The sequence below is a fragment of the Mus caroli genome, chromosome 15 (genome assembly GCF_900094665.2).
Source record: "Mus caroli chromosome 15, CAROLI_EIJ_v1.1, whole genome shotgun sequence".
Taxonomy (NCBI): domain Eukaryota; kingdom Metazoa; phylum Chordata; class Mammalia; order Rodentia; family Muridae; genus Mus; species Mus caroli.
The window spans coordinates 83,718,572-83,744,778 of NC_034584.1; the positions used below are offsets into that span (position 1 = coordinate 83,718,572).

The following is a 26,207-nucleotide window of genomic DNA, read 5'->3' on the forward strand; positions in this document are numbered from 1 at the left end:
ATACATAGCTACAAACAAAGGACTCTTTCTCAAGGTGGAAGGCAAGGACCAACACCCAAGATTCTGTTGTAGAGAACATAGAGAAATGAGAACCCTTACATAATGCTGTTGGGGAGCTCAACTAGACCAGCCCCTATGGCAACCAGTGTGATGGTTTCACATAAAGCTAACTAAAGATCTACCAGCGACCCAGATGTCGCTGATACCATACTCCTGGGTATTTACCCTACGCTCTAAGTCAACATGTCACAGAGACACTGTACTTCAGTATGTACTTTAGCACTATTCCCAATAGCTAACAGATAGAACTAACCTAAGTGTCTAACAACAGAGGAATGCATAAGGAAACTGTAGGGAATATGCACAATGGAAATTTTTTTAATCCACGAAGAACAAATTATGTTATATGTAGGGAAGTCGAGACAACTGGAGATAGTCAAATTAAGCCCCCCCGTCAGGCTGACAGATAAATGCTTTCTCTGATATGTGGTTGCTGTATTTTACATAGATACACAAAGTATTCACACACACACACACACACACACACACACACACACACACACTTTAAATTAGAGGAATATTTTGTTACCAATTGGTCAATAGCCATAAAGATTATAAACAGTGAAATAATTTTAATAAAGCATTAGGCATTTAACACAGATCAGCATATTACCAGAGATGTTGTCTTGTTCATTGTTATACTTTGGCAATGAATGGTTCAGTATCTTCCATATAATAAATTTTGTGTATCAAAAACCTGTAGTCAATACCATGTTCATGCTTCGTGGAGATAACTTCAAGGTATTCCCACTAAGATCAGATATAAGATAAGGATGCAGACCCTCTTCATGCTTATTCAATATAAGGCTTGAAGCCTTATCCAGAACAAGGAAACAGAAGGAGGAAAGAAAAGGGTAAAATAAGAAAATGGCAGGCTGCTATGCATAAGAGACCCCAAGGGCTCTACAAAACAAAACAAAACAAAACAAAAACAAAAACACCCCCCAAAAAACCCAACAACCCCCACTTCAAACCAAACAACAACAACAACAAAACCACAAAATCTCTGGTAACTAAAAATCACCTACAGAAAAGGAAACAATACAAAATTAACACACAGAATCAGTAGACCTTCTCCGTATTAATGATGGATATACCGAAAAGGAAATCAGTGAAACAATCCCATTCATAATAGCCATTAACAATCAAATGCCTGGGAAACAAAAGACTTCTATAAGAAAAAATTCAGACACTGATGATCAGGGAAGACACTAGGAGATGGAAGGTCCTTCCTTACTCATGGACGAGAAGAATCAAAACCGTGGAGATGGCTGTTCTACCAAAAGCAATATATAGATTCAAAGAAACCACAGGGGCACAATCCATAGTCAGACAGGCAGACATACATACCTACCTACCGACCGACAGACAGACAGACAGACACACACACACAGACACACACACACATGCCACACACACTTCTTAAAATATATATGAAGGAAAAAAAAGACCAAGGATAGTTAAAGCAGTCATTTGCAAAAATACCATTGTATGAGATATCGCCATACCCGATTTTAATTTATGTACACAGAGCCATAGGAATAAAACAGCATGGCCCTGGCACAAACATAGATTCATAGAACAATGAAATAGAATAGAAGACTCAGATATAAGTACAAATAATTATGACTACCTGATTTTTTTTTACAAAGGGTCCAAAAATATACATTAAAGGACAGACAGAAACCTAGTAACATGTAGAGGAATGAAACTACAATCATATTATCTTGCCCTGCACAAAACCCCATTTTGTAAATGAGTCAAAGATCCTAATATAAGACCAGCTACCTTAGAACTGTTACAGGAGTACAGTTCAACATATATGCTAGGTGTAACATGGGCTTCCAAACCCAAAATGGCAGTGCCACTGGCAATGTCCTAAATGACAGCCTATGTTCAACCAGGCTGCACTCTCACTGGGTAAACAGAAAGACTGCTGACTAGAGTCAGCCAGCACTCCCCAGAAACCTTGACAAATGGGGTTTTGTTGGTCAGGAAAAGTCATCACTTCTCTTATCTGTCTCCTACAACCGAGTATCTCCAGAATGGACATCTCACTCCTGGTTCACTCACATAAGCCGTCAGCAAATGAAAGCCCCATGCTAGTTCCCAGGCTGTTTCAGCTAACATGCTTACCTCCCACCACAACGTAACCCCTTTCTTATAACGGGCAAGGATCTCCCCACCGTTTTGCTCTTCTTACTGACCCCCAAGAGACAGCTTTGGCAGTTTGGATAGAAATTTCCTTCCACCCGTGGAGTAGTCTAGTTCAGTGATTTCACTGCACCCTTGACTGCAGTGTAAATATAGGTAATGCTTTTCTAAACAGGATTCCAGCCACATGGGAAATAAGACCAATGCTCGACACAGGGGACATCATGAAGCTGCAAAGATTCTCTACAGCAAAGGAAACTCTTAGGGGAGTGAACAGAATGGGAGAAAATCTTTTCCAGTTATATATGAGATGCAGGATTAGCAGCCAGAAGACACAAGAAATTCACCAAACTAAACTCAAAAGAAACAACCCAAGTGAAAAATGGGATTTGAACTAAGCAGGAAGTCCTCGAAAGAAAATTTACAAATGGCTAGGAAACAGTTGAAATTCTTATCTATCAGGGGAAATGCAGGCTAAACCTAGTTCAAGATTCTATCTCATTGGATGACAACAAATGTTGGCATGCATTTAGGGGAACAGAACTTTATACACTGTTATGGGAATGCAAACTACTATGGTCACTTTGAAAATCAATCTAGAGGTCTTTTCAAAAGACTCTAAGTAAATCTACCACATGACCCAGCAGTACCAGTCCTTAGCATGTATCCAAATGACTCTATATCTTAATACAGAGATATTTATATTAGCGTATCCAAGCTCATTATCACTCTATTCACAACAGATAGGAAATGGAATAAGTCCAGATTTCCAGTTGAATATAAAATGGAGATGTGGTGAATGTACATAGTGGAATTGTATTCAGCTCTAAAGAAAAGTGAAATGGAAGAGAATTATACTGAATGAAGTAAACTACCCTCAGAAATAAAAACACTCATGTTCTCTCTTCTGTCAGGATCCTAGATTTGGCTCTTCAATTGTGTTTAGCTTGGAGTAACTCTCAAAGCCAGGATGCCAGAATAGAGATGAAGGGCCTGGAGTTGAACTACCTTAAAGGAAGTGGGTGGTAGCACATAGATAGAACAGAGAAGGGGAAATGACAAATTGGAAGTGTGGAAAGATTCAAATAGAGAGAGGGCTGGGCGGACGCAGGTGTAGGGTATCGAGGTAAGGAGTAATTACCGTGACCTGGGTATGTATGAAGATGAAGAGATGTACTCAGGCGCACCAGGTGATGTCAGGAAGGTGTTGTGGAAGCTGCTCAGAGAGAAGAGTAACAAACAGTCTTATCCAGCTGTGAACCCTGGCAGCCATGATTACAAGATATCCTCTTTGGTGACATGGTGGCATGAAGTCATGGGAATAGCAACATGATTTAAAATCTGCTTCACAAGAGGCAGCTCATGCCTGGAACTATAACCCTTGCCTAAGGAGGCCATAGTCCCAAGACAACCATCTACGACTAAGGTTCTGTTAAAAGAACATAAGAGTGGCTTCTATAGGCACTCTACTTATCTTTCTGCCCATAGATTAGTGCAGTTATTGCCCCTCACCAGAGCAACTTCTTATTGTAGTGGACAGAGACGACCACAGAGAACCACAACTGGTCAAAGTCCAGAGAATAACTGAGTGTGGAGTGGCCAGTCCTAAATGGAACATCTGTACCATTCTTCTTGCTCCCAAGCCCCTGGGGCCATCTTGGAAGAGGTGTTGAAGAGTCTTTAAGAAAACTGTAATTTTAGTATGCGAGGAAAAAAATATCTTCAATAAAAGGAAAAAATGTGGGGGGGGGGAAGAGAGAGGATTACTGTGAAATAGTACCTTCTTGGACATGGTGGGACGGTTATACCATGATCTAATCTGCCGTGGATGCCTGCACTGGAACAAGTCAGTCAATATCCCAACAGGGAAGGGGGAGGGGGATTGTGAGGCTATATCCCTAGATGAAGAATTATTGGCAGCTGATGGCTCCTGAGGGCCAGTCAGTTTTCTTCAGAAGTGTGCTCGCTGGTAGGATGGTTATATATTCGTTCACATATGGATATATGTGTTCATACACATACACACATATATGTATATATATGTATACATATGTATATATATGGAAATATATAGAGGAAACACACATACACACATATGCTATATATATATATATATATATATATATGATACACACACACATATATATATATATATATATATATGATTTTGGAAGGGAATGGGTGGGACAGAGGTTGTTCAGGAGGAGTAGGTAGGAGTAATTTGGGGAAGATATGATCAAGATATGTTTTATATATGCATGAAATTGTCAAAGAATAAGTAGTGTGATGGATATCCTTGGATATCAACTTGACTACATCTGGAATTAACTAAAAGTCAAGCAGCTGGGCACACCTGTGAGGGATTTTCCTTTAGTGAACTATGCAAAATGGGATTCTTGGCTTTTCCATCCAGAGACAACCAGGGTTGGTACAGAGGCAGCTTCTCCCTCCTTAGCAGATGTGCCCCACCCCTACCACTGGAAATATTGCCCCTTTCACATTTGAGAAAATTGTCCTTCATAGTCTGTTAAGTCATTGGTGACTTTCTTTGAAGGAGATGAGACTTGGAAATACTGATATCCCTCAGGGTCGGCCTAAATTAGTTTGACCTATATCTAGGTATAAGGCTAAGAGGGGATATCTTATCCCCTTTTGTCTAAAGTCTAGTTCATGAGAAGATGTTTCATATCACTAACAAGCGTGATAACTCATTTAAGCAGAAGTCCGAAGAATGTGAGTTAGAATGGATTTCAAGGCTGTGGGATGATGGTAAACGGGATAGAAAACTAGCATGGTTTGCTGATGGTTCCGCACAGTATGCAGGGACTACACAGAAGTGGAGAGCAGCAGCAGTATAGCTCCTTTCTGAGACAACCCTGAAATATACCCCAAAGGGAAATCTTCATAGTGGGTAGAACTTCAATCAGTACACATGGTCTTACACACTGTGTGGAAGAAGAACTAGACAGATGTTCCACTGTTCACTTATTCATGGCCTGGAGCCAATGGACTCAGTGGATAATCAGGGACTCAGAAAGGCCATGATATGAAAAGTGATTGGAAGAGACTTATGGATACATCCCTCCAAATGGGCCAAGGGTGTGAATATACTTGTGTTCTTCAGCTAAGGTGTTCAACAACCAAATAGATAAGATGACCCATTCTGTGGATAGTCAGCCTCTTTCCCTAACCACCCATGCCATTGTACAATGGTCCCATGAACAAAGTGGGCCATGGTGGCCAAGATGGAGGTTATACATGGACTTGACAGTGTAGACTCACACTCATCAAGCCCACCGAGCTACAGCTGCTGCTGCTGAGTGACAGGTAGGCCAACAGCTGAGACCCTGATATGTCCCCTTCCCAGGGTGACATGATGGCAGGTTGACTACATTGTGCCATTTCCTCTGTGGAAAGAACAACACTGTGTCTTTAGTGGAGTAGATACTTATTCTGGTTATGGATTTGCCTTTTCTGCATGTAATATTTCTGACAAAACTACCATCTGTGGAATTACAGAATGCCGCATCCACTGTCATGGTATTCTACACAGTATTGAGTCTGACCAAGGAACTCACTTCACAGCCAAAGAAGTGTGACAGTGGGCCCATGATCACAGAATTCATTAGTCTTAACATGTTCTCCATGCTCTAGGTGAACTGATAGAACAATGGAATGGTCTTTGAAGACATAGTTTGAGGGTCAATAAGGTGACAGGAGCCGGAGTTGGGGGTGGGGAGTAGGGTTGGGCCAGGCCAGAGTTTTCCAGGTGGCAAGTTCTTTGAATCAGCATCCTATATATGGTATGGTTTCTTCTTTAGCCAGGATCTATGAATATAGAAACTAATGGATGGAAGATGAAATGATTCTACTCACTATCACACATAGTAATCCACTATAAATTTTTTTCTTCATGTTCCCACAACCTTAAGTTCTGTTCTACAAGCTTTGGTTTCAGATCATGGGGCACTCCTGCTAGGAGACACAATAAACATCCCATTGAACTGGAGGCTCAGACTCCTCTTTAACTACTTTGGGTTTCTGATGCCCTTAAACCAAAGAATAACTGTGTTCAGATTACCCAGGAGAAATTGTATTGATTCTCCACAACGGAGGTAAAAAAGATTATGGGTAGAGTGCAGGAGACTCTTTGGGCATCTTTTGGTGCACACACACACACACACACACACACACACACACACACACACTCACACACACAGAGGGGGGTGAGTCATATTAATTCTCTCAGTTCTGTTTCTCTAGTCAACCTTGACCATTAGAAATATATTTGAAAAAAATATAAAAAAATACAAAACCAGAATCATCTAAACAACTAAATGAACAACAGTCCCATGGTTAACCGATCAACTAACTGATCATCTAACTGATCAACTAACTGATCACGCTGCATCACACAACCTATTAATTTTTCCACTTACTGGTTACTGAATCTCATCATTCAAAGATTCTTTTCATAGTTTCAAAAATTCTAACAAGGTTTAACTGCTAATCAATCTACAACAGGTGAAAACACATGGAACCTCAAGAGACCATTAATAAAGAGCAGAAATACTAAAAAGTAGCTATAAAGACACAAAGTAGAGCAAAGAAGCAAACATTCCAAAACCCCATCAGTTTAATCATTTTGAATATGGCTATAAAGGGATACACAGAAAAAAATCCCCTAGATACATAGAGGTGTATGGTCTTAGCATTTTATGAAAAGTGTAAACAAAGATTAACACAAAATGATGATCTGTGTCATCAAGATAAGAAACTATGTCTTGTATATTCTGCTTCAGTGGAGAATTGTGCACATTTGTTTCCATTCCTTTGCTTTAAGTGCTTAAAGTAAGGCTGGCTTCTGTTGGGCTCCTGAAAATCCACTAATTGTTATGCCACTGTCTGCAGTATGATTGTAAGAATTCCCCTTCTGAGTCCTCTAGAAACTCCTGTATCTCTGAGAAAACAACCACCGCCAAGTCTAATGCTTGGCATTCCATAGCTTTTCTTCTAAGGAGGATATTTTTAACTTGTTTAATCCTCTTAGTTATGTGCTCAGCCTGACAATTTCCTAAGGGCACAGTTGGAAAGTGAGGAATATGGAGGAAGGTAACAAAGAGGCTGACTCAAGGGTTGGCGCGCTTGATTTCTTTGTCTTGACGGTGACATCATGATGTATGATGTTTAATGAGTTGAAGTGATGAGCTTTCACAGATAATAAAAAGTATAAAATATATATGAGTACTGTGATAAGTATTCAAAGATAATAATGACTAGTTAGTTCACTTGGGGAAAAGAGGAAGTGATATTTAATGAGGCTTAGTTCAGGCAGCTGATGGCTTCTAAGGAAGCAAGAATCCAGAGGTGTTTGTGAGCTTGACAAAGTGGGAAGGATTCATGTCCCGAATCAGAGATGATGGAGATGAAGCTATAAAGCTCCAGGACTAGTGAGATGGGTCAATCATAGCAGTGCCTGCTACCCAAGGATAAGGACCTCTGATCAGTCCCCAGCCCCTAGAGCATCCATGGAAACACCTGGTGTGATGGTGCACATATGTAATTCCAGTTTTAGGCAAGTAAAGATGTGAGGATCTCCAGAGTTCACTAGCCAGATGATGGTCCTGCCAAGCTGGTGAGCTCTAGCTTCTGTGAGAGACACTCTCAAAAATATGACCGAGAATGACTGAGGAAGATACTTAGCAGGAGATTTATCTAACATTTTTAACATATTTATCTAACATGTAGCCCGTGCCTGTAGTACTGCCTCCTGGTCTCTGCTTATACAGTGAGACAAACATCCCAGTCATCCTCTTTGTACCACATATTTTTACTTCAAAGGAAATTGGAATTTGGTTACTTTGGAAAATCTAACAGTGAATATATCATCTCATAGTCGAAGCTTAGAAGAAAGTTTATTAATAGCAAAGTTTATAAACAGCATTATACTGATCCTGTGATAGGTCTAGTATTAATGGAGGAAAAATGGAGAATATAGCATCAGAATAAAACATTCATTTCAAAATCTAAGTGCTCACATAATATATATAATAAATGAGAAAATATATTTATTTACATGCAGCTCAAGGGGAACATTCGAAAGGCTGGCACCAGGATCAAGAGATTTCTTTCAGTTTTCAATTCAAGATCTACTCATTTACATACTACTATAAAACAATTTGTTATAAAATAATCTATTAAAATATTTTATATCCACAAACCAGCCCAATATGGTATATGAGCATGCATCTCTTTTGTGTGTGTCTTGTAAGAATATTTAAGTGCTTTAGGAGACGGTTATTCCATAGCCACAGACAAGTAGACCAATGGAATAGAATTNAAGACCCAGAAATGAACCCACACACCATGGTCACTTGATCTTTGACAAGGGAGCTAAAACCATCCAGTGGAAAAAAGACAGCATTTTCAACAAATGGTGCTGGCACCACTGGTTGTTATCATGTAGAAGAATGCGAATTGATGCATTCCTATCTCCTTGTACTAAGGTCAAGTCTAAGTGGATCAAGGAACTTCACATAAAATCAGAGACACTGAAACTTATAGAGGAGAAAGTGGGGAAAAGCCTCGAAGATATGGGCACAGGGGAAAAAAATCCTGAATAGAACAGCAATGGCTTGTGCTGTAAGATCGAGAATTGATAAATGGGACCTCATAAAATTGCAAAGCTTCTGTAAGGCAAAAGACACCGTCAATAAAACAAAAAGGCCACCAACAGATTGGGAAAGGATCTTTACCTATCCTAAATCAGGTCAGGGACTAATGTTCAATATATATAAAGAACTCAAGAAGGTGGACTCCAGAAAATCAAATAACCCCATTAAAATGGGGCTCAGAGCTAAACAAAGGATTCTCACCTGAGGAATACCGAATGGCTGAGAAGCACCTGAAAAAATGTTTAGCATCCTTAATCATTAGGGAAATGCAAATCAAAGCAACCCTGAGATTCCACCTCACACCAGTCAGAATGGCTAAGATCAAAAATTCAGGTGANAGCAGATGCTGGCGAGGATGTGGAGAAAGAGGAACACTCCTCCATTGTTGGTGGGATTGCAAGCAAGAGTGGTTACTCTGGAAATCAGTCTGACCGTTCCTCAGAAAATTGGACATAGTACTATTGGAGGATCCCTCAATACCTCTCCTGGGCATATATCCAGAAGATGTTCCAACTGGTAAGAAGGACACATACTCCACTATGTTCATAGCAGCCTTACTTATAATAGCCAGAAGCTAGAAAGATCCCAGATGTCCCTCAACAGAGGAATGGATACAGAAAATGTGGTACATTTACACAATGGAATACTACTTAGCTATTAAAAAGAATGAATTTATGAAATTCCTAGGCAAGTGGATGGACCTGGAGGGCATCATCCTGAGTGAGGTAACCCAATCACAAAAGAACTCACATGATATGTACTCCCTGATAAGTGGATATTAGCCCAGAAACTTAGAATACCCAAGTTACAATTTGTAAAACACATGAAACTCAAGAAGAACGAAGACCAAAGTGTGGACACTTTGTCCCTTCTTAGAATTGCGAACAAAACACCCATGGAAGGAGTTACAGAGACAAAGTTTGGAGCTGAGACGAAAAGATGGACCATCTAGAGACTGCCATACCTGGGGATCCATCCCATAATCAGCCTCCAAATGCTGACACCATTGCATACACTAGCAAGATTTTGCTGAAAGGACCCTGATATAGCTGTCTCTTGTCAGACTAGGCTGGGGCCTAGCAAACACAGAAGTGGATGCTCACAGTCAGCTATTGGATGGATCAAAGGGCCCCAAATGGAGGAGCTAGAGAAAGTATCCAAGGATCTAAAGGGGTCTGCAACCCTATAGGTGGAACAACAATATGAACTGACCAGTACCCACCGGAGCTCGTGTCTCTAGCTGCATATGTAGCAGAAGATGGCCTAGTCGGCCATCATTGGAAAGAGAGGCCCATTGGACATGCAAACTTTATATGCCTCAGTACAGGGGAATGCCAGGGCCAAGAAGTGGGACTGGGTGGGGCTGGGTAGGGGAATGGGGGTGGGAGCGTATGGGGGACTTTTGGGATAGCATTGGAAATGTAAATGAAGAAAATACCTAATTAAAAAAAAAGGAGACGGTTATTGCTATAAGTGTTTATTTAATAGAAAGTCAAATAAGTAAATATTCAAAATGTAATTTTATTGAAAAGAAGAATTATTGGGTCAGTGAGGGAGCTCAGCAGGTTGAGGGGCTTGCTGCCAAGCCTGAGGACCTGAGTTCAAGCCCAACGATCCATGTATGCAGAAGAAGAAAACCAAGTTCTACAAGTTGTCCTGTTACTTCCAATCATGTGTGTATGCATTCATATGTCGAGATGCATGGATAGACACACACATGTAATGAATGAATGAATGAATACATAAATAAATGTTTCAAAGGAATTATTTTCCTCATTTATATTCCCAGTGGCTTCTAGCTTTGCTTGGGAAATCTACGTGCAAAGATACAAAATGTTTGTTTTCATAGTGATTTAAAAATTCAATTAAATGCATCAACTCAACACTGAATAATAGACGTGCAGTTTAAATACGAAAATGTTACAGATTATTATTTTTATAACCATTCATGTAGTTCTTAACACTTTCTACAGTGAGTAGTGATCTTCATTACAATATAAACGTGGGGCTTTTCTGTTCTGTCATAAAAATGGTCGCCTAGGGCATACTGTGTTGTCCAATGTGAGCCTCCCTAACTTTTCTGCGTTAGTTAAGAAGACCAGATTGCTTTATGTGTGATAGGTAGTTGATATGATGATCTGTAAAATGAAAACTTTTTTATATATAACAAATATACACTCCTGATGTTTTCTTTGCTATTTAATAACAAACTTTAAGAGAAAAAAGTGACAAATCCTTATATTATTAACCCATGTGATTCTCTCTGAAGATACTCATCAGTCTCGATTTACCTTCTTTTCCTAGTGCCATTTTCACTTCAAGTATCAAAGAACTCTTCAGAATTCTGTTGCCATCCCAGAGTGATTTTAAATGAAATATACACTTCGACTGGGTGTGGGTCGAGGATTGTTTTATTCCTTTATTTATCTCCTATCTTTGATATCTTCCTTGACCCAAACTGATGCTTTAGTATTATTTATCTCTACTTTAAAATTAAATATGAACTTGCACAGAGAAAGTTTTGGGTGACTATTTATATAATAATAAGAAAGTTATATGGCTTCAGGCTTTAGGGAAGAAAAATGTTTTCCTGGAATGGACTGTCTTAGTTTTTTAGGAAAGATTAGAAAGGTATATGATACCTTCATCATATATCATATGGTATATGATACCTTCATCATATCATATGATATATGATGAAGAATGCTCTAGACACACTCTGATGGATGCGTCTCCTAACGCAATGATCATGTACTGTTTACTTAAGCATTCGTTCACTTTATTGAGTCCTTCATATCTAATTTGCAGTTTTTTTTCACCTTTCCAAGCTTCTATAAGATGTGGGTGACAGGACTCTCTGTTGGATTACAATTTCTTTCCTTTTTATTTCCTTCTTTCTAGAAAACCCTACAATTGCAATTTGAATTCATAGATGTACAGCTAGGAATAGGACTTTTTTGAAGCAGAGTTTGATCTGCATTAATATTTGCTTTTTATATAAAATATAATATAAGTAAAAGTGTAAAACTGTTTCATGAACATCTCTGGTGGTACACACATAGACTGTCAGAACTTAGAAGGCAGAGGCAGGAGATCATGACTGCAAAGCCAGCCTGAGTTTTTATAGTAAGTTTATTAGAATAACATAACAATATATAATATATAGAAACAATACATCAAATATATAAAATAATAATAATTATGAGAATTTATTAAAATAACTATATTGTTTGTGTCAAAAATTCAGTATCTTGTAAGCAATGCCTACTTTTAAAGGGACCTGTTCATATGCAAAAATTTGTAATTAATTATAACAAAATATCCACTATGAGGCTGTCTTAGTTAGGGTTTTACTGCTGTGAACAAACACCATGACCAAGGCAAGTCTTATAAAAGACAAAATTTAATTGGGGCTGGCTTACAGGTTTAGAGGTTCAGTCCATTATCATAAGGGTGGGAGCATGGCAGCATCTAGGCAGACATGGTGCAGGAGGAGCTGAGAATTCTACATCTGGAGGCTGCTAGCAGAATACTGGCTTGTAAGAAGCTAGAACAAGTGTCTTAAAGCCCAAGCCCACAGTGATACACCTACTCCAATGAGGCCACACCTACTCCAATGAGGCCACACCTATTCCAACAAGGCCACACCTCCAAATAGTACCACTCCTTTGACTGAGCATATACAAACCATCACAGAGGCTCTTGGAAAAGGCACTAAACTTACACTTCATTTGTGCCTTCCCTCCCACTGAACCTGAACATATGGACAGGACATGCTTCCAACAGTATTCTAGAAATGTGTAGAGTTAGCCAAACATTGGTGCTCTGCAAACATTTGTTGACCAAATAGTGAACCATGATAGAAGACTTCAGAGTCAAAGGAAATAACTTTTCAACTACAGCTCAACTACAGCCCGTCTACATTTGTAAAATTCTAACCATCATAGCTCTAAAACTTGTGGTGGTAACTGTTAAGAGTGTCTGTGTGAGAATATTATCAACAAGACTTTTAAAATGTTAAAGTCAAAGACTGTGATGTGCCTGCCTGTGAGTCAGGATCCTACTCCAGATTTCCCTTTCTTTCTTTCTTTTTTTTATTTATTAAATATTTATTTATTTTACATATGTAAGTACACTGTTGCTGTCTTCAGACACACCTACGAGGGCAATTGGATCCCATTACAGATGGTTGTGAGCCACCATGTGGTTGCAGGGAATTGAACTCAGGACCTCTGAAAGAGCAATCAGTGCTCTTAACCACTGAGCCATCTTCCTAGCTTTCCCCTTTGTTTCTTAAAGAATATGCTGTAACAGTGAACCCCAGTGACTGAAAATGTGATAATGTTGCAACTCTGCAGTTCTCACACAATCTGTAACAATAACAATTACTTCAAACACCGCCTCAGAGAAGGAGTTATTTTGAATTTATAAAATGTTCTTTTTTCTTTTAAAAATAAACTGTTGTCTCTATTCAACATCAATTTCAGTAAAATGTTAAGACAAACTGATAAATGTATCAACACAACCAGAGGGTAAAAAGTAAAATGCTCCCACTTTAAAATTAATGAATCAAAACAAGTTAGTAATCAAATCCGAGAGCGAGACGTTAATTCCTCTTCTGTAATTGTATGGCAGGACAGACAGCCTTATACAAGGGAATTGAAAGAATTCCCTCTTTTAAAAACAAAATTTATGCTTCATCTAAGTGTGTAAGAAGAAAATAGTTAATTAAATGGATAACATATTTAGATACTGTACATTTTGGTCAATGATACTGTTCAGTATGTAAAGACACTTGCAGTACAAGCCTGGGAACATGAATTAGATTCAAGGGCCCCATGTCAGGGTAGGAAAGAACCAACTCCACAGAATTGTTCTCTGATCTTTGTAAGTGCCTATCATGGTACATGTACATACTTTGCATGCATGTGTGGGTACACACACACACACATGCAGACACACTCACAAACACACTGATAATTAAAAATTCAAAACAATAAAGGTCATGCATTGAGACAAATCATGGAGCAAAATCAGTGTCAAAATAAAAATTCAGAGTAATCATAATTATTTTAATGCATTCAGAGCAGAAACAGGAAACCAAAACATTTACATAATTGGCAGCATGCTGATTACTTTATTTCTATTCTGTTTGTGCTGTTTTCCAAAGTTTCAATACTGTATCATTTTGTAATTGAAAAAAATACATATCATGAAAAAAATAATTCTGATATGGAGAATTATTTTTTGATCTTTTCGCACCCATATACTGTAACCATGCACATTACATAGAAGCTTCTAAAGTCATGGGCTGTTTCAGATCAAACCACGATGCATCAGTGTACAGTTCAGGTTTGACCTGTGAAATAAAATCACTTTAAATAATGGAATTCAGCATCACTCATGGAGAAACTGGCGCTGGGAATGGGTTACAAGTAAATATTTTGGACAAGAAAAGTCTCCCCATCTGGAGTAGCATGTAAAAGCTACTTTGCTGGGTGTGCAACCTGATAATGTTACTGATGCCCAATTAAGATCCCAAGTTATATTGCTATGTAATCAAATGCCACCTTTGCAGAAACTTAGAGTTTAAGTTCTACGGCTCTATAGAATTTATTCTTATCATGTTATTATTCTTACCATTCTACTTATGGGCAATGGTTGGTCTTAAATATCACCAGCGGTCAAAGAGAAGTTGGAAGGTATATTACTTACTGTGGTAGCACAGTGGATATCTTTCCATACTGTGGCTTCCCTGGAGAGATCAGAGACTTCAAATAAATTATCAAGAATCACTTCCCCAATCATGTCGTGTCTGGAAAATCTGTCAAAATCATATATACTAAAGTGTAGTTTGCGGTTGCTTAGCTGATCGTAAACCACCGGAAACTGAAATAGCTCATCAAACAGAGGGTTTAAAGTCTTCCGGTGCACGCGGGTCTGAAATTTCTTCTTCCTATCTGGAAGAAGATAGATCTTCACATAAGGATCAGAAGTTCCTGTGAAATCTTTAGCTGGGAGATCTAAAGCTTTGATAATTTTAACAACTAGGAGTTCATTTTCATAATCATACTGGAGCGCAAAGTTAAGTTTCCCACAGGTCTTGACGTCGTCTTTTCTGTTGCCCTCGGAGTCAACCGATTTCTGCTTGTAGAGTTCTGGTTTTATCCTCCCGATGCTCGTTCTCGTTTCTCCTCTTTGTAAGATGGGTTCAGTGCCCATGCTAAAGTCGACGCTGGAGACGTTCATTTGCCTTGGTAGGTGTCTCCTGAAGGAGTTGTGGCTGTACACACACATACACAAGATCGTTTAGGTTAGTCATTTCTGAGGAAGCTTGGAACTGGTATATACATGCTCCCCACCCACTAGGATCAGGAGAAAAGTGTCATTGTCCTTGTGCAGGATTCCTATGCCTATGTCTGTGTCAGCAAGGAAAACCAGAATGACAGCTGTCAAGGAAAAAGTCTAAAAACTGATAATCGAAACACACAGATGTTCAGTGTATAGAGGTTTTGCTGTTTTTCCCTCATAATCACATCATTAAACACCGTGGTAAGAAACAAGATTCTCAACATGACCTACCATCCTTCTCCCGAACTCAAGCAAATTCATCATTTGATCATCCCTATTGATGCCAGAGCCACTCCCCCTCCTAAAATCTCTAACAGCACTAAACAATGTGTTGTATTAAGTAGCCATGAAATTACTTAAAATATTCATATATGCTTTATATAACATTTTGCTTAAACATTGTACATAACCTACTTATATATACTAAACTTCAAAGCTTACTTGGTTGCAATATCTTAAGGTATACTTTTAGAGGGTTCCTCCCCACCTTTTTATATAGCTATCTAAATCAGAAGTGGAATAAGAAGGTTGAATTTGTAAGCCAAATTATAACTATTCTATAAAAATATCTAAGCATTTTGTTAAAAGATATTTTGTAATGTATATCATATATATGCATATATATTGAAAACAGCAACAAAATATTGTAATAATTTGTGCTATATTATATAATAATAATGACTAAATCAAATTTTGAACCATAATTGAAAAATTATTTTTATAGAAAGAAATATACTAGACATCTTAGGTCTGATAAAAATAGCTACTAGTTAAAACTACAGTTAACTTAAAACTCACCATTTCAGATTCTGTAACTGAAAATAACACACACACACACACACACACACACACACACACACACACAATTCTTCACTAAAACTTCAAGACTGTAAATCTTGAAGCAATCTGTCTTCTTAGACCCATCCTATTATAATTTATTAGACATACAATGTAATGAATATTGACCGTAAACTTATTCCAAAATAAAAGACCCAGCAGCCTAAACTATATTCAGAATAAGGTCAGCGATAATTTATAAGATAGGAGGAAATATTTCCCATAGGCTCCATTGCTGTTCTGAAGTATTAAAGTGGCCCACTATAATCTAATTTGCAAGCCGAGAGCTAATCACTACATAATGGGGCAAGCCTTAGCTTCTTGAGAGAGTTCATTCAGCAACAATGGATATTTTTATTAAAATCACTTCACTTGGCCAACAATTTTGATTCATATGAACAGAACCTGAAAGAAGTTAATTATTGAATGTCCTAAGCTTATTTTATATTTTCAAAGACTTTCAAATATAATATCTTAATCCTCCTTTTTTCTCTCCAAACTTAGACACGTCTTCTTTGTGCCTCGGAACGTGATGTGTATGGTTGTGAAGCGTCTAATAGGACTCACTTCTACCGAGCCCCTTCTAGAGGAATAAAAACTCTAGTGTTACTTTTTTATTCAAGGAGCAGTGCCCTAATTACAGGGTAAATGGTGCACATTCCGAGTCAGTTCAGCGAGTAGGTTAACAAAAGCATTCATGGCTACAATGTTGAACTGTCACCATGACAACACTCAGCTTCTCCCTCTTCCCCCTTTTCTCTTGGAATGACTGATGAGTGAGTGTTCAAACACTGAAAATTCGAACCACTGCATCTTTTCCCATTCAGACTTCTGGAGACCCGTGCAAGTGCTCTGGGAGAAGGGCAGGGCCTTAGAGGACAACAACTGGACCCCGGTTGTCTTACAAAGAGGCTAACTGCATAAGTTACCAAGTGTACAGATGTCCTCTACACTTACTGTTTGAAAGAAACCTGTCCCAGACTTCTCAGGTGGTTGCTGATACTTTCTCCCCATCTCTTATTCTATTGTGTCTTGGCCTGGAATATTCCATTGTTCTTGTCTGCAAGAACATTACCACAGTTCAGAAATAAATGCCACTTCAGTGACTTGTCAGCTAAGCACCTCTTCATGGTAACCTTCTGTTATTAACTCTGGGTTGATAGTCAAATCATTCCCTTGAAACTCTGTATTAGTCTCCTGGTTCCTTAACACGTTGGAAGTTTCATTCTAAATGCCACTATAAACATGTTTCTCCTCCAAGTCTACTCTCTAAATTCAATGAACTACTCTCCTGAAGGGATGTTTTGTATCTTAATCACCATTATGCAAACAGTTTGATTCTATCTCATTATTAACTGGAAACTATTCCTCAGCTCCAACTTTGAGCACATGTCTGATCAATATCTCCCATTTTTTCTATGTTCCATTGAGACAGGCTGAACACTTATCATCATGTAGACAGAATTAGTGATGTAGAATTGGAAAGGAGCATTTGTTATGAAGGATAACAAGACTTAGCAACAGGTGACGGTATGTTACAGCCGGAAGGGATTGGCTGTTGTCCTCTATTGTGATAAAATATGGGGAGAAAAGGGTTTGTTTCAACTTAACTTCTCAGGAACACTCTGTTACTGAGGTAATCCAGGGCAGGAATTTGATGCAGGAACTTGGAGGCAGGAATGGAACAGAAACCATGGTGGGATGCTGTTTACTGGCTTGCTTCTAATGGATTGCTTAGTTTACTTTTTAATACAACCCAGGACCACCTTCTCAGGAGATGCATCCCCCAGAAAGATGGACCCTACCACTCTGATCACTAATCAAGAGAATTCCTTAGGCTTGCTGCAGGTAGTCTGGATGGAGGCATTTGAGGGATTGAAGTTCCTCTTCCAAGATAACTCTAATTTGTGTCAAGTTTACCAAAAAGCAAACATGACATTTGACTCCTTGTCGACCTGGCACACAGATACATCTGCATTCTATGGTAAACATTCCTCTCTTGTTCAACCCTATGATCTCATATTAATGCTAATTTCACAATATAAAGCACACATAGAATTAGAAGTCCCACAGTATTTAAAAATTAAAACATTTAAAAAGTTCAGTCTTATTAAAATGTCTGAAATCTCTCAATTATGGGCTCCTGTAAAATAATATATATATATAATATAATTATATATACAATTATATTATATAGTTATATATATTATATAATTATATTATATAATAATTATATATATATAATTCCAAGAATGAAGATCCAGGAGATAACCATAATCAAGCCAGGCCAAATCATAATTCAAGTTCATAGGTATGAATAGAAGGGCAAACATCAAAGGAAAGCCTTACAGGAAGAATGAATCAGGCATAAGATAGACTATCAGGACTCAAAGATAAAGTAGAAGATCTGTGCTGAATAAGTGAGGAATAGGGAAAAAAGATCAAATCGCTAAGAAGAAACATATGGAAAGGTAGAACTCCATAAAAAGACCAAAGCGTTAGATTATAGGCATAGACAAGAGAGAAGAAACTCAAGCCAACTACATAGAGCATACCCTCAATGATATCATAGAAGAAAACTTCCCCAAACTAAGGAAAAAACATACACATACAGATAGAAGAAGCACACAAAACACTGAATAGACAAAACCAGAAGAAAAAAAAAAAGATCCTTGTGGTCTATCACAGTTAAAATACTAAGTATACAGAACAAAAGAAATGTGTATTGAAAGCTGCAAGAGAGAAAATGTAAGGAAAATGCACATGTAAAGGAAAACTCATCAGAAGAATGGAGGGTTTCCCAGTGGAAACTTGGAAAAGAGGAAGAGTCTGGAACAGAGCATTCCAAGACCTGAAAGACCATGATGGCCATGCTTGATTCATGTATCTAGCAAAATCATCTCTCATTATTGAAGGAAAAAGAAAAACTTTCCATGACATAAACAACCTAAAAATTATTTACAAGCTAAACATAAAGATAACATGGGAAGCAATATTTCAGGCTGAAAAGAGGAAAGAGCATTGTAGACATTGTGGAAAGAAATGCAAAGTCATAATTATTAAAAACACAGTACTACTGAAAACAGAAACACAACCACCAAAACCCAACAATATGATTACAATTAATACACACACTTCAATAACTTTAAATATTAATGGTCTCAGTTCTTTTATCAAAAGACACAAGCTATATATTACAGAGCCATAGTAATAAAACAATATGTTACTGGCACAAAACAGACATATAGATCAATAGAATGAAATTGAAGACCCAAACGTAAGTACAGATAACCTCAGGCACTTACTATTTGACAACCCCCCCCCCAAAAAAAAACATAAGGCAAAGTAAAGAATATATCTTCAGAAAATGGTTCTACGGAAACTGGATGTTCACATGCTGAAGAATGAAATTAGACCCATATCTCTCAACTTGCACAAAAACTAGTTACAAATGCATCAAAGCCCTAAACGTCAAGCCTGTAACACGGAAACTGCTAGAAGAAACCATAGGCAGTGCCTACATGATAGAGGTTCAGGAAAGGACATTATGATGAGGACTCACACCTTGCCCAAGATATAAGGCCAAAAATCAACAAGTGGGACTTTATAAAACTAAAATGCTTTTCTACAGATTAAAAAAAAAAACTAACCAGGTGAAGATGAAGTACACCAAATGAGAGAACAACACATCTGACACAATTCACTTCCAGAATATTCAGAGGGCTAACACACACACACACACACACACACACACACACACACACACACACACACACACACACACAGAGAGAGAGAGAGAGAGANAGAGAGAGAGAGAGAGACAGAGACAGAGACAGACAGAGACAGAGAGAGACAGAGAGAGACAGAGAGACAGAGAGACAGAGAGAGAAAGACAGAGAGAAATAGAGAAGGAGTCATAAAACAGATGAATCATGAGCCTGGGGCTCAAAAGAAGGGAGAAGAAGGGGGGAGGAGGAGGAAGGAGGAAGAAGGAAGAAAGAGGAGAAGGAGAGGGAAGAAGGACAAGGATGACGATGAGGAGGAGGAGGAGAAGAAAACCAATTAGAAAAATGAAAATCAAAATAACTTTGAGATTTCATTTACTCAAGATCAACAAAACAACTGACAACAAACACTGGAAGGGATTTTTGTGGTGGGGAACAGAAGTGATGAAAATGACCTCCATTCACTGTTTGGCGGGGGCGGGGGGGGGGAAAGGATGTGAACTGGTACTGCCACTCTGGAAATCAGTGCAGAAAATTCTCAAAAAAGCTAAAAACAAACCTACCATATGATCCAACTTGCCACCCATTGGACCATGTGTAAAGGATTTGGCATTCTACACCATAGATGCTTGCTCAGCAATGCTATCTGATGTTCTCTCTAGTCACAATCGCTAGGGAACTGGAACAATCTAAATGTCTTCCTGCAGACAAATGGATAATGAAAATGTGGTACACAAAAATTATGGCATACTACTCGGCTACACGGAAAATGAGACCATGACATTTTCTGGTCAATGGATGGTGAACTAGAAAAATGGTGCTGTTGAGCGAGTTAATCCACTCCCAGAAAGACAAACCTGCACATCCTAGCTCATCCGAGGCTCCCAACGCCAAGTCTTCCGATGTGAGAATACATCCTGGAGTAACTACAAAACCCAGGAATGGGAAAAAAAGGGACCATTCTCAGGGTGCAGAAGCAATAGAAAACAGAATACAAGTGATCAGAAGGGGAATGGGAAGACGGGTGGGGCTCTAACTCAGGAAGAGGAAGGAGATAAAGAAGGTGGAGGAGAAAAAAAAAGAGTAAGGATGTCTGAAAAAAAAGTCATAAAGAACAATACAATTATCATCTACCTAAACATACTTATAATGAGGTGTAAGTATCACGTATAAGTTAGTTAGTGCATCAGACATTAAATTAAATTTCCCTATCTTGGCTGACGATGCTCCTTCCAAGAACCAAAGACTATCTAACAAAAGCCTCAATACTTGTCATGAGAATCACCCCCCCCCCTTTTGAGTCAGAGTAGTCCAAAAGATTCCCCCAACATTGTAGAATACTGTAATTGCCTTTGGCTGTCCCTCCACCCCCATTCCAGAGGAAGGTGTGTCCTTATTGCTGAAGATACCATGCTCTTCAGACACAGGGCCCAGCAGCCTTGAGCTGGATCTGACTTGAATGTCCTCCCTGAGGAATGGCTTTCATGACACTGTAAGTTCCCATGCAAGCTTCCAAAGGAAGGAAGCAGCAACCAATGGCATTTGTGAATCACAACAGTGACTAGCATCGCATGACAACTCTAAGGGTTCATGAATGCGATATACTTGAGGTAATCAACAATTCCTCAAGACTCGAGACCCACTCAGCAAGTGGCAAACCATGCCTAGTACTGGAAACCCAGCTACTTACTCAGGACTAATGAAGTCATTAAATCTTAGAGATCCTGTAACTACATTAGCAAACCAGCAAAATCGCTCACTAATTTCTAAATATTTGTCCTTCTATCCACAGGAGTTCTCAGCCCTCGTCAAGGAAGCCCCTCTTGTGACATAGGGAGACCACTACAGAGACCCACAACCAACCGAAATGCATTGACGTGGGGCCCATTTGCAAACGATGTGTCTGTAAAACATCCCTGCACTCAAAGCTCATGGAACACTGAGGAAGAGGGTGCAAAGAGATAGTGAGATTAGAGAGTGTGTTGTACACCTGTGTCTCCTAGAAATTGTCTCCTAGAAATTCCAGAAGCTACTACACTCATAAAGTCTCATCAATACAACTGCCTGAATGTGAGTTGAAGGAGAGCAACAAGAGATACACCAAGGGGGCTGGGGGGAAGCCTGGTGGGCCTCAATCAGACATAGAGAGCTACAGGCTATTAGGGAAGGCTTAGAGCGAGGGACACAGTCTATCCCAGGGAAGCGAATGCCAACTGCTTATCCAATACCAAATGGTCAGCCCTGAAAACATGTAACAGTACATAGACTAAGCAGGCTGTGTTTCTGTTTAGGAGCACATAACATTACATAGAGAAAGAAGGCTGTGTTTCTGTTTAGGAATATCCACGCACACAGAGCAGGTAGAGGGAGATACAGGATATGGATGGAAGAAGAGGAATAGTAAATGACACAATCACATTAAACAGTAAGAAGAACTTTTTAAAAAATTATCAATAACCTAATATATAACAATATAACAAATCTTAGACTAAGTTTATATTATTTCTAGAACCTTGAAAAGTGTTCCGACTGAACTTATTCTGGGCTTAAATTACTGTACTCAGCATGGCAGTTTAGGCTTTTCCTTACATTGCAATACTCTTTTGACTGTCTACTGACCACCACATACCCATCTCTTGGGTGAGATGAGCTAGGTTTTGAAGAACAGTTGAAATCCTGATCTGATCTGATCTGATCTGGCACCCTTTGCTCTCCATGTATTTTAGCACCTGGGCTACTGGAATTATCTGCTGTCTCTCCTGTCTGTCATTCTTCAGTATTTAATTAGACTGTGACATTCATAATATCAAAAAAATTATTATTCATCTTCTTATACTTTTAATTAAAAGCATTATGGGACTGTACAAATGTCTGTTCCTATAAATGATTTATGACAGAGTCCTTGTGACAAATACCATGGGACTTTCAGGACTTATCTATGTCATATAGAAAAAGTATCCAGTCAACCTAAAATTAGTATATATACATATGTATATATATATATTAGACATATAGTATGTATAGTATATAGTGTATATATATAGTATATACAGCACATATATTATATATAGTATATACATGCTATCTATACTATATATATATATCTACACACACACACACACACACACACACACACACACACACACACACACACTGTTAGTGCCAGAAAGCTAAAATAGTTTCACACTTGAGAAATTTGTTCTCTGGTTGTTGTGTTATGTATACCCTAGATCAAAGGAGGCACCCCACTTGAGAAAAGCAGCCTGTGCACATACCAAACACACCCCTTTTGTAAGAGCACATTTGCACAGACTTCATTACCACATGCCTCATGAACTTTCAGGCCAATGATTGTCTATGGTTCTGGACAAACATTGCTTCCTGACATCCTAGCGAGTTACACTGTTTTTTTTTTTTTTTTTTTTGAATGCTCCCTTTATTATTGTTTTATCTTCTTTCCTATTCCTTACAGCCTCCTGGGATGAATAATTTCAGTGTTTGTTGTCCTTTGGAAGGAATTTAATTTATATAAATAAAAAACCTTACAGTAAATAAAATTACTCAGGACTTACAGTTTTACATAATTTTTAATTTCCCCTATAACAAGGTACATTGAACTATTCTTTGTGAAACGGTGCATGGTCATTTCATGAATAGATTTTTAATCATTCATAGCTAATTCCATCAGAATATGTAGCCATCATTTATCTTATACACATTTCCTTGTTTTTATTCATGTTCCATTAGTTCTCTCATATTTTCTCGTCATTTCATGAGCCTTTAGAATCCTTTAGCAGTGATGAACCTATGTAATTCTGCATCTAAAACTAATTATTTTGCCAGTGACTGTTCATTTCATCTTCACACTGTTAATGAATTAACAGAAAATTGGTTTTCCTACTCATCCGGTGAATACATCACCCCTACCCTCCTTCTAACACGAGTACCATGTCCCCTTAGCACCTGATGTCTGGCAGAATAAACTGAAATGGAGCAATGATCAAGCAATCAAAAGCATCCTCTGACAATCACTGTGTCTCCCTACACGGTTCTGGAAGATAGGAGGGCATAAAAGAAGGTCATGTGTCCTTATAGTTTGAGAATTTAATGTCTGAAAACAAGTGGCTTCTCTTGAACATATTGTTTTGAAAGAACAGTTTTGAACATCTCAGCCATGATTTTAAGGCCTCATGTACCTTAATTCTAACTGCCACCAAGTGGCTCTCTTGTTAGCACTCCGTTGTGTTCTATGACTTCACGTGTTTCCATCAGTGAAATGCTCTTAAGTCTCCATGGAAAATTTATGGTCTCCCATTTGCCTCTCCTCACTTCCTCATGACTCAGGAAATAATCTCTCTGTGCTCTGAAGTTCACCTTCTCCACCACACAGGTGTCATTTATTATTACTTAGGTTGAAGTCTGCATCAGATGATGGACACTTCTTTACAGAGTCTTCAAGTGGATAGGATACAGAACACATTGACTGATTAGAAGTAAACATCTAAGTGTTTTGAGTGAATGAAGAGTACACACACACACACACACACACACACACACACACACACACACAGATGGCACCTGAGAATCCTGGTAATGGATACAAAAGTGAATCTGAGTAGTTTGACTGACAGCTGGAGGGGTCACATGTCAAAAAACCTTCCTGTGTCCAGCAACATTGCTAGTTTCTAGACTTGTCCGAATGCTATCTCGCTGGAGAGAAGGATAACTGAAACTTGAAAGAGCATGATGTCATCTCTTGTCTGAACTAATGAGAAAAAGGAAAATTTAAGTTAGGTTTATTTTGGACACGTGTGCCTGAATATGCGCGTAGCTTTGATTTTGCCAAATGCCAGACAAAATTGGCACTTGAGCTGGACAATTTGATTAATCATAACGTAATCTCTATTTCATGTTCAAGGTGACTGCATAGAAAACTCTGCAATCGCCTCTTCTCAGAAGTGGTCAACGTAGAGGAGGATTCTTGAGAATAGAAGCATTGGAATTTTCTACAAGGCATCCATCCCAGTGCCAAGCATATTTGGAGTCCTCTCTATAATTATTCACAGCAAAGTAGCCACACCCAATTTTAGATTTTAACTAAGCAGAATAAGCAGGAAGATATTTTTCAACTCCAAACTGCTTACTTTTAGCTGACTTTGTAAGTCAGTTTTATTTGTATAAAATGCACATTACATTTAGAAATGGAAACGTTCCACCCATCTGGATAAATTCGAATGCTCATTCCTTGCAGCTTGCTTAGTATCAGGAAAAATAATTAATCACCTTGGGCTTTGGGTAATTCATAAAGAACAGAGATGATTACTAATCTTTTCTGCAGGATAGTGGAGGCACAGTAGGGAGGGAACTAAGTTATCCAACACTTCCATCTTCCCAACCTCTCCTATAAACAAGGGCATGTCAGTAGGCATAGGAAATAGCACCCTTCCGACCAAATCCCTGCCTTGCACAGTACTCCTTCAGTCAGGCAGTACCGGATGTGTGCAGCCCACTTCTATGTTTCCTAAGAGTGAGAGAGGAAGTTTTCTCACTTAATTGCTGTGGGTTTTCTTTTGCCTATAATTACTGAAAAATCCAAGAATAAAATTATTTCTCTTGACTGAAAGAGGCCATTATGTCTCCAGGGCCCAGCCCCTATGTTCAATACATTAGTCTCTCATTTGCCCTTTACTAGGGATATTCAGGTGTTCTTTCTTTAATATTTTTAAATTTTATTTGAATATTTTAATATTACTTTATATTTTGGAGATAAAATTTCACTTTTATGATGTTTTCTGAAATAAAATGCATATATTATCTTCACTACTCAGATTTACTTATGTAAATTTACTTATTGACTTATCAGGTAAAGTTGAATATTTCTGAACACCATGCTGTCACCTATTCATGATTGTTAGGACAGTATTTCCTCTTATCTTGTCTTATGTTCTCTGGTCGTTGTCAAACTGTTGTCTTGGTTACCAGTGGCAAACCTAGGGCTGGAAATAACGAATGGAAAATTCCAAAGGTAAACAATTCATAAATTTAAAAATGAGTATTGTTCTGACTGGTGAGGTGAATTACCGGTCACTTTGTTCTGTCTCCAGGGGATGTGGCTCTCTCACTAACCCTCACATCTATGTGCTCCATGTAACTCCACAGTCACTAATATATCATCTTGGTTATCAGATTCTCTGCCCTGTGTATCACCATGTGTTCATTCAAGTTGCTTTGCTGAAGAACTCCAACATGATGTGCCAATGCCTGCATCATTCATTTCCCTTTTCTCCTCCTCCTCCTCTTCTCCTCCTCCTCCTCCTCCTCCTCCTCCTCTTCTTCTTCTTCTTCTTCTTCTTCTTCTTCTTCTTCTTCTTCTTCTTCTTCTTCTTCTTCTTCTTCTTCTTCTTCT

At 38.5% G+C, this 26,207-nt stretch overlaps 1 protein-coding gene across 1 annotated transcript in view; it reads right to left on the reverse strand.

Moving 5' to 3' along the window:
- Syt10 (synaptotagmin 10) overlaps nt 1-26,207 on the reverse strand; it is a 56,453-nt gene that overhangs the window by 13,800 nt on the left and 16,446 nt on the right. Inside the window, exon 3 of the mRNA XM_021183812.2 lies at nt 14,604-15,171. Coding sequence (XP_021039471.1) covers nt 14,604-15,171 — 568 coding nt within the window. The remainder of the gene's footprint in view (nt 1-14,603; nt 15,172-26,207) is intronic.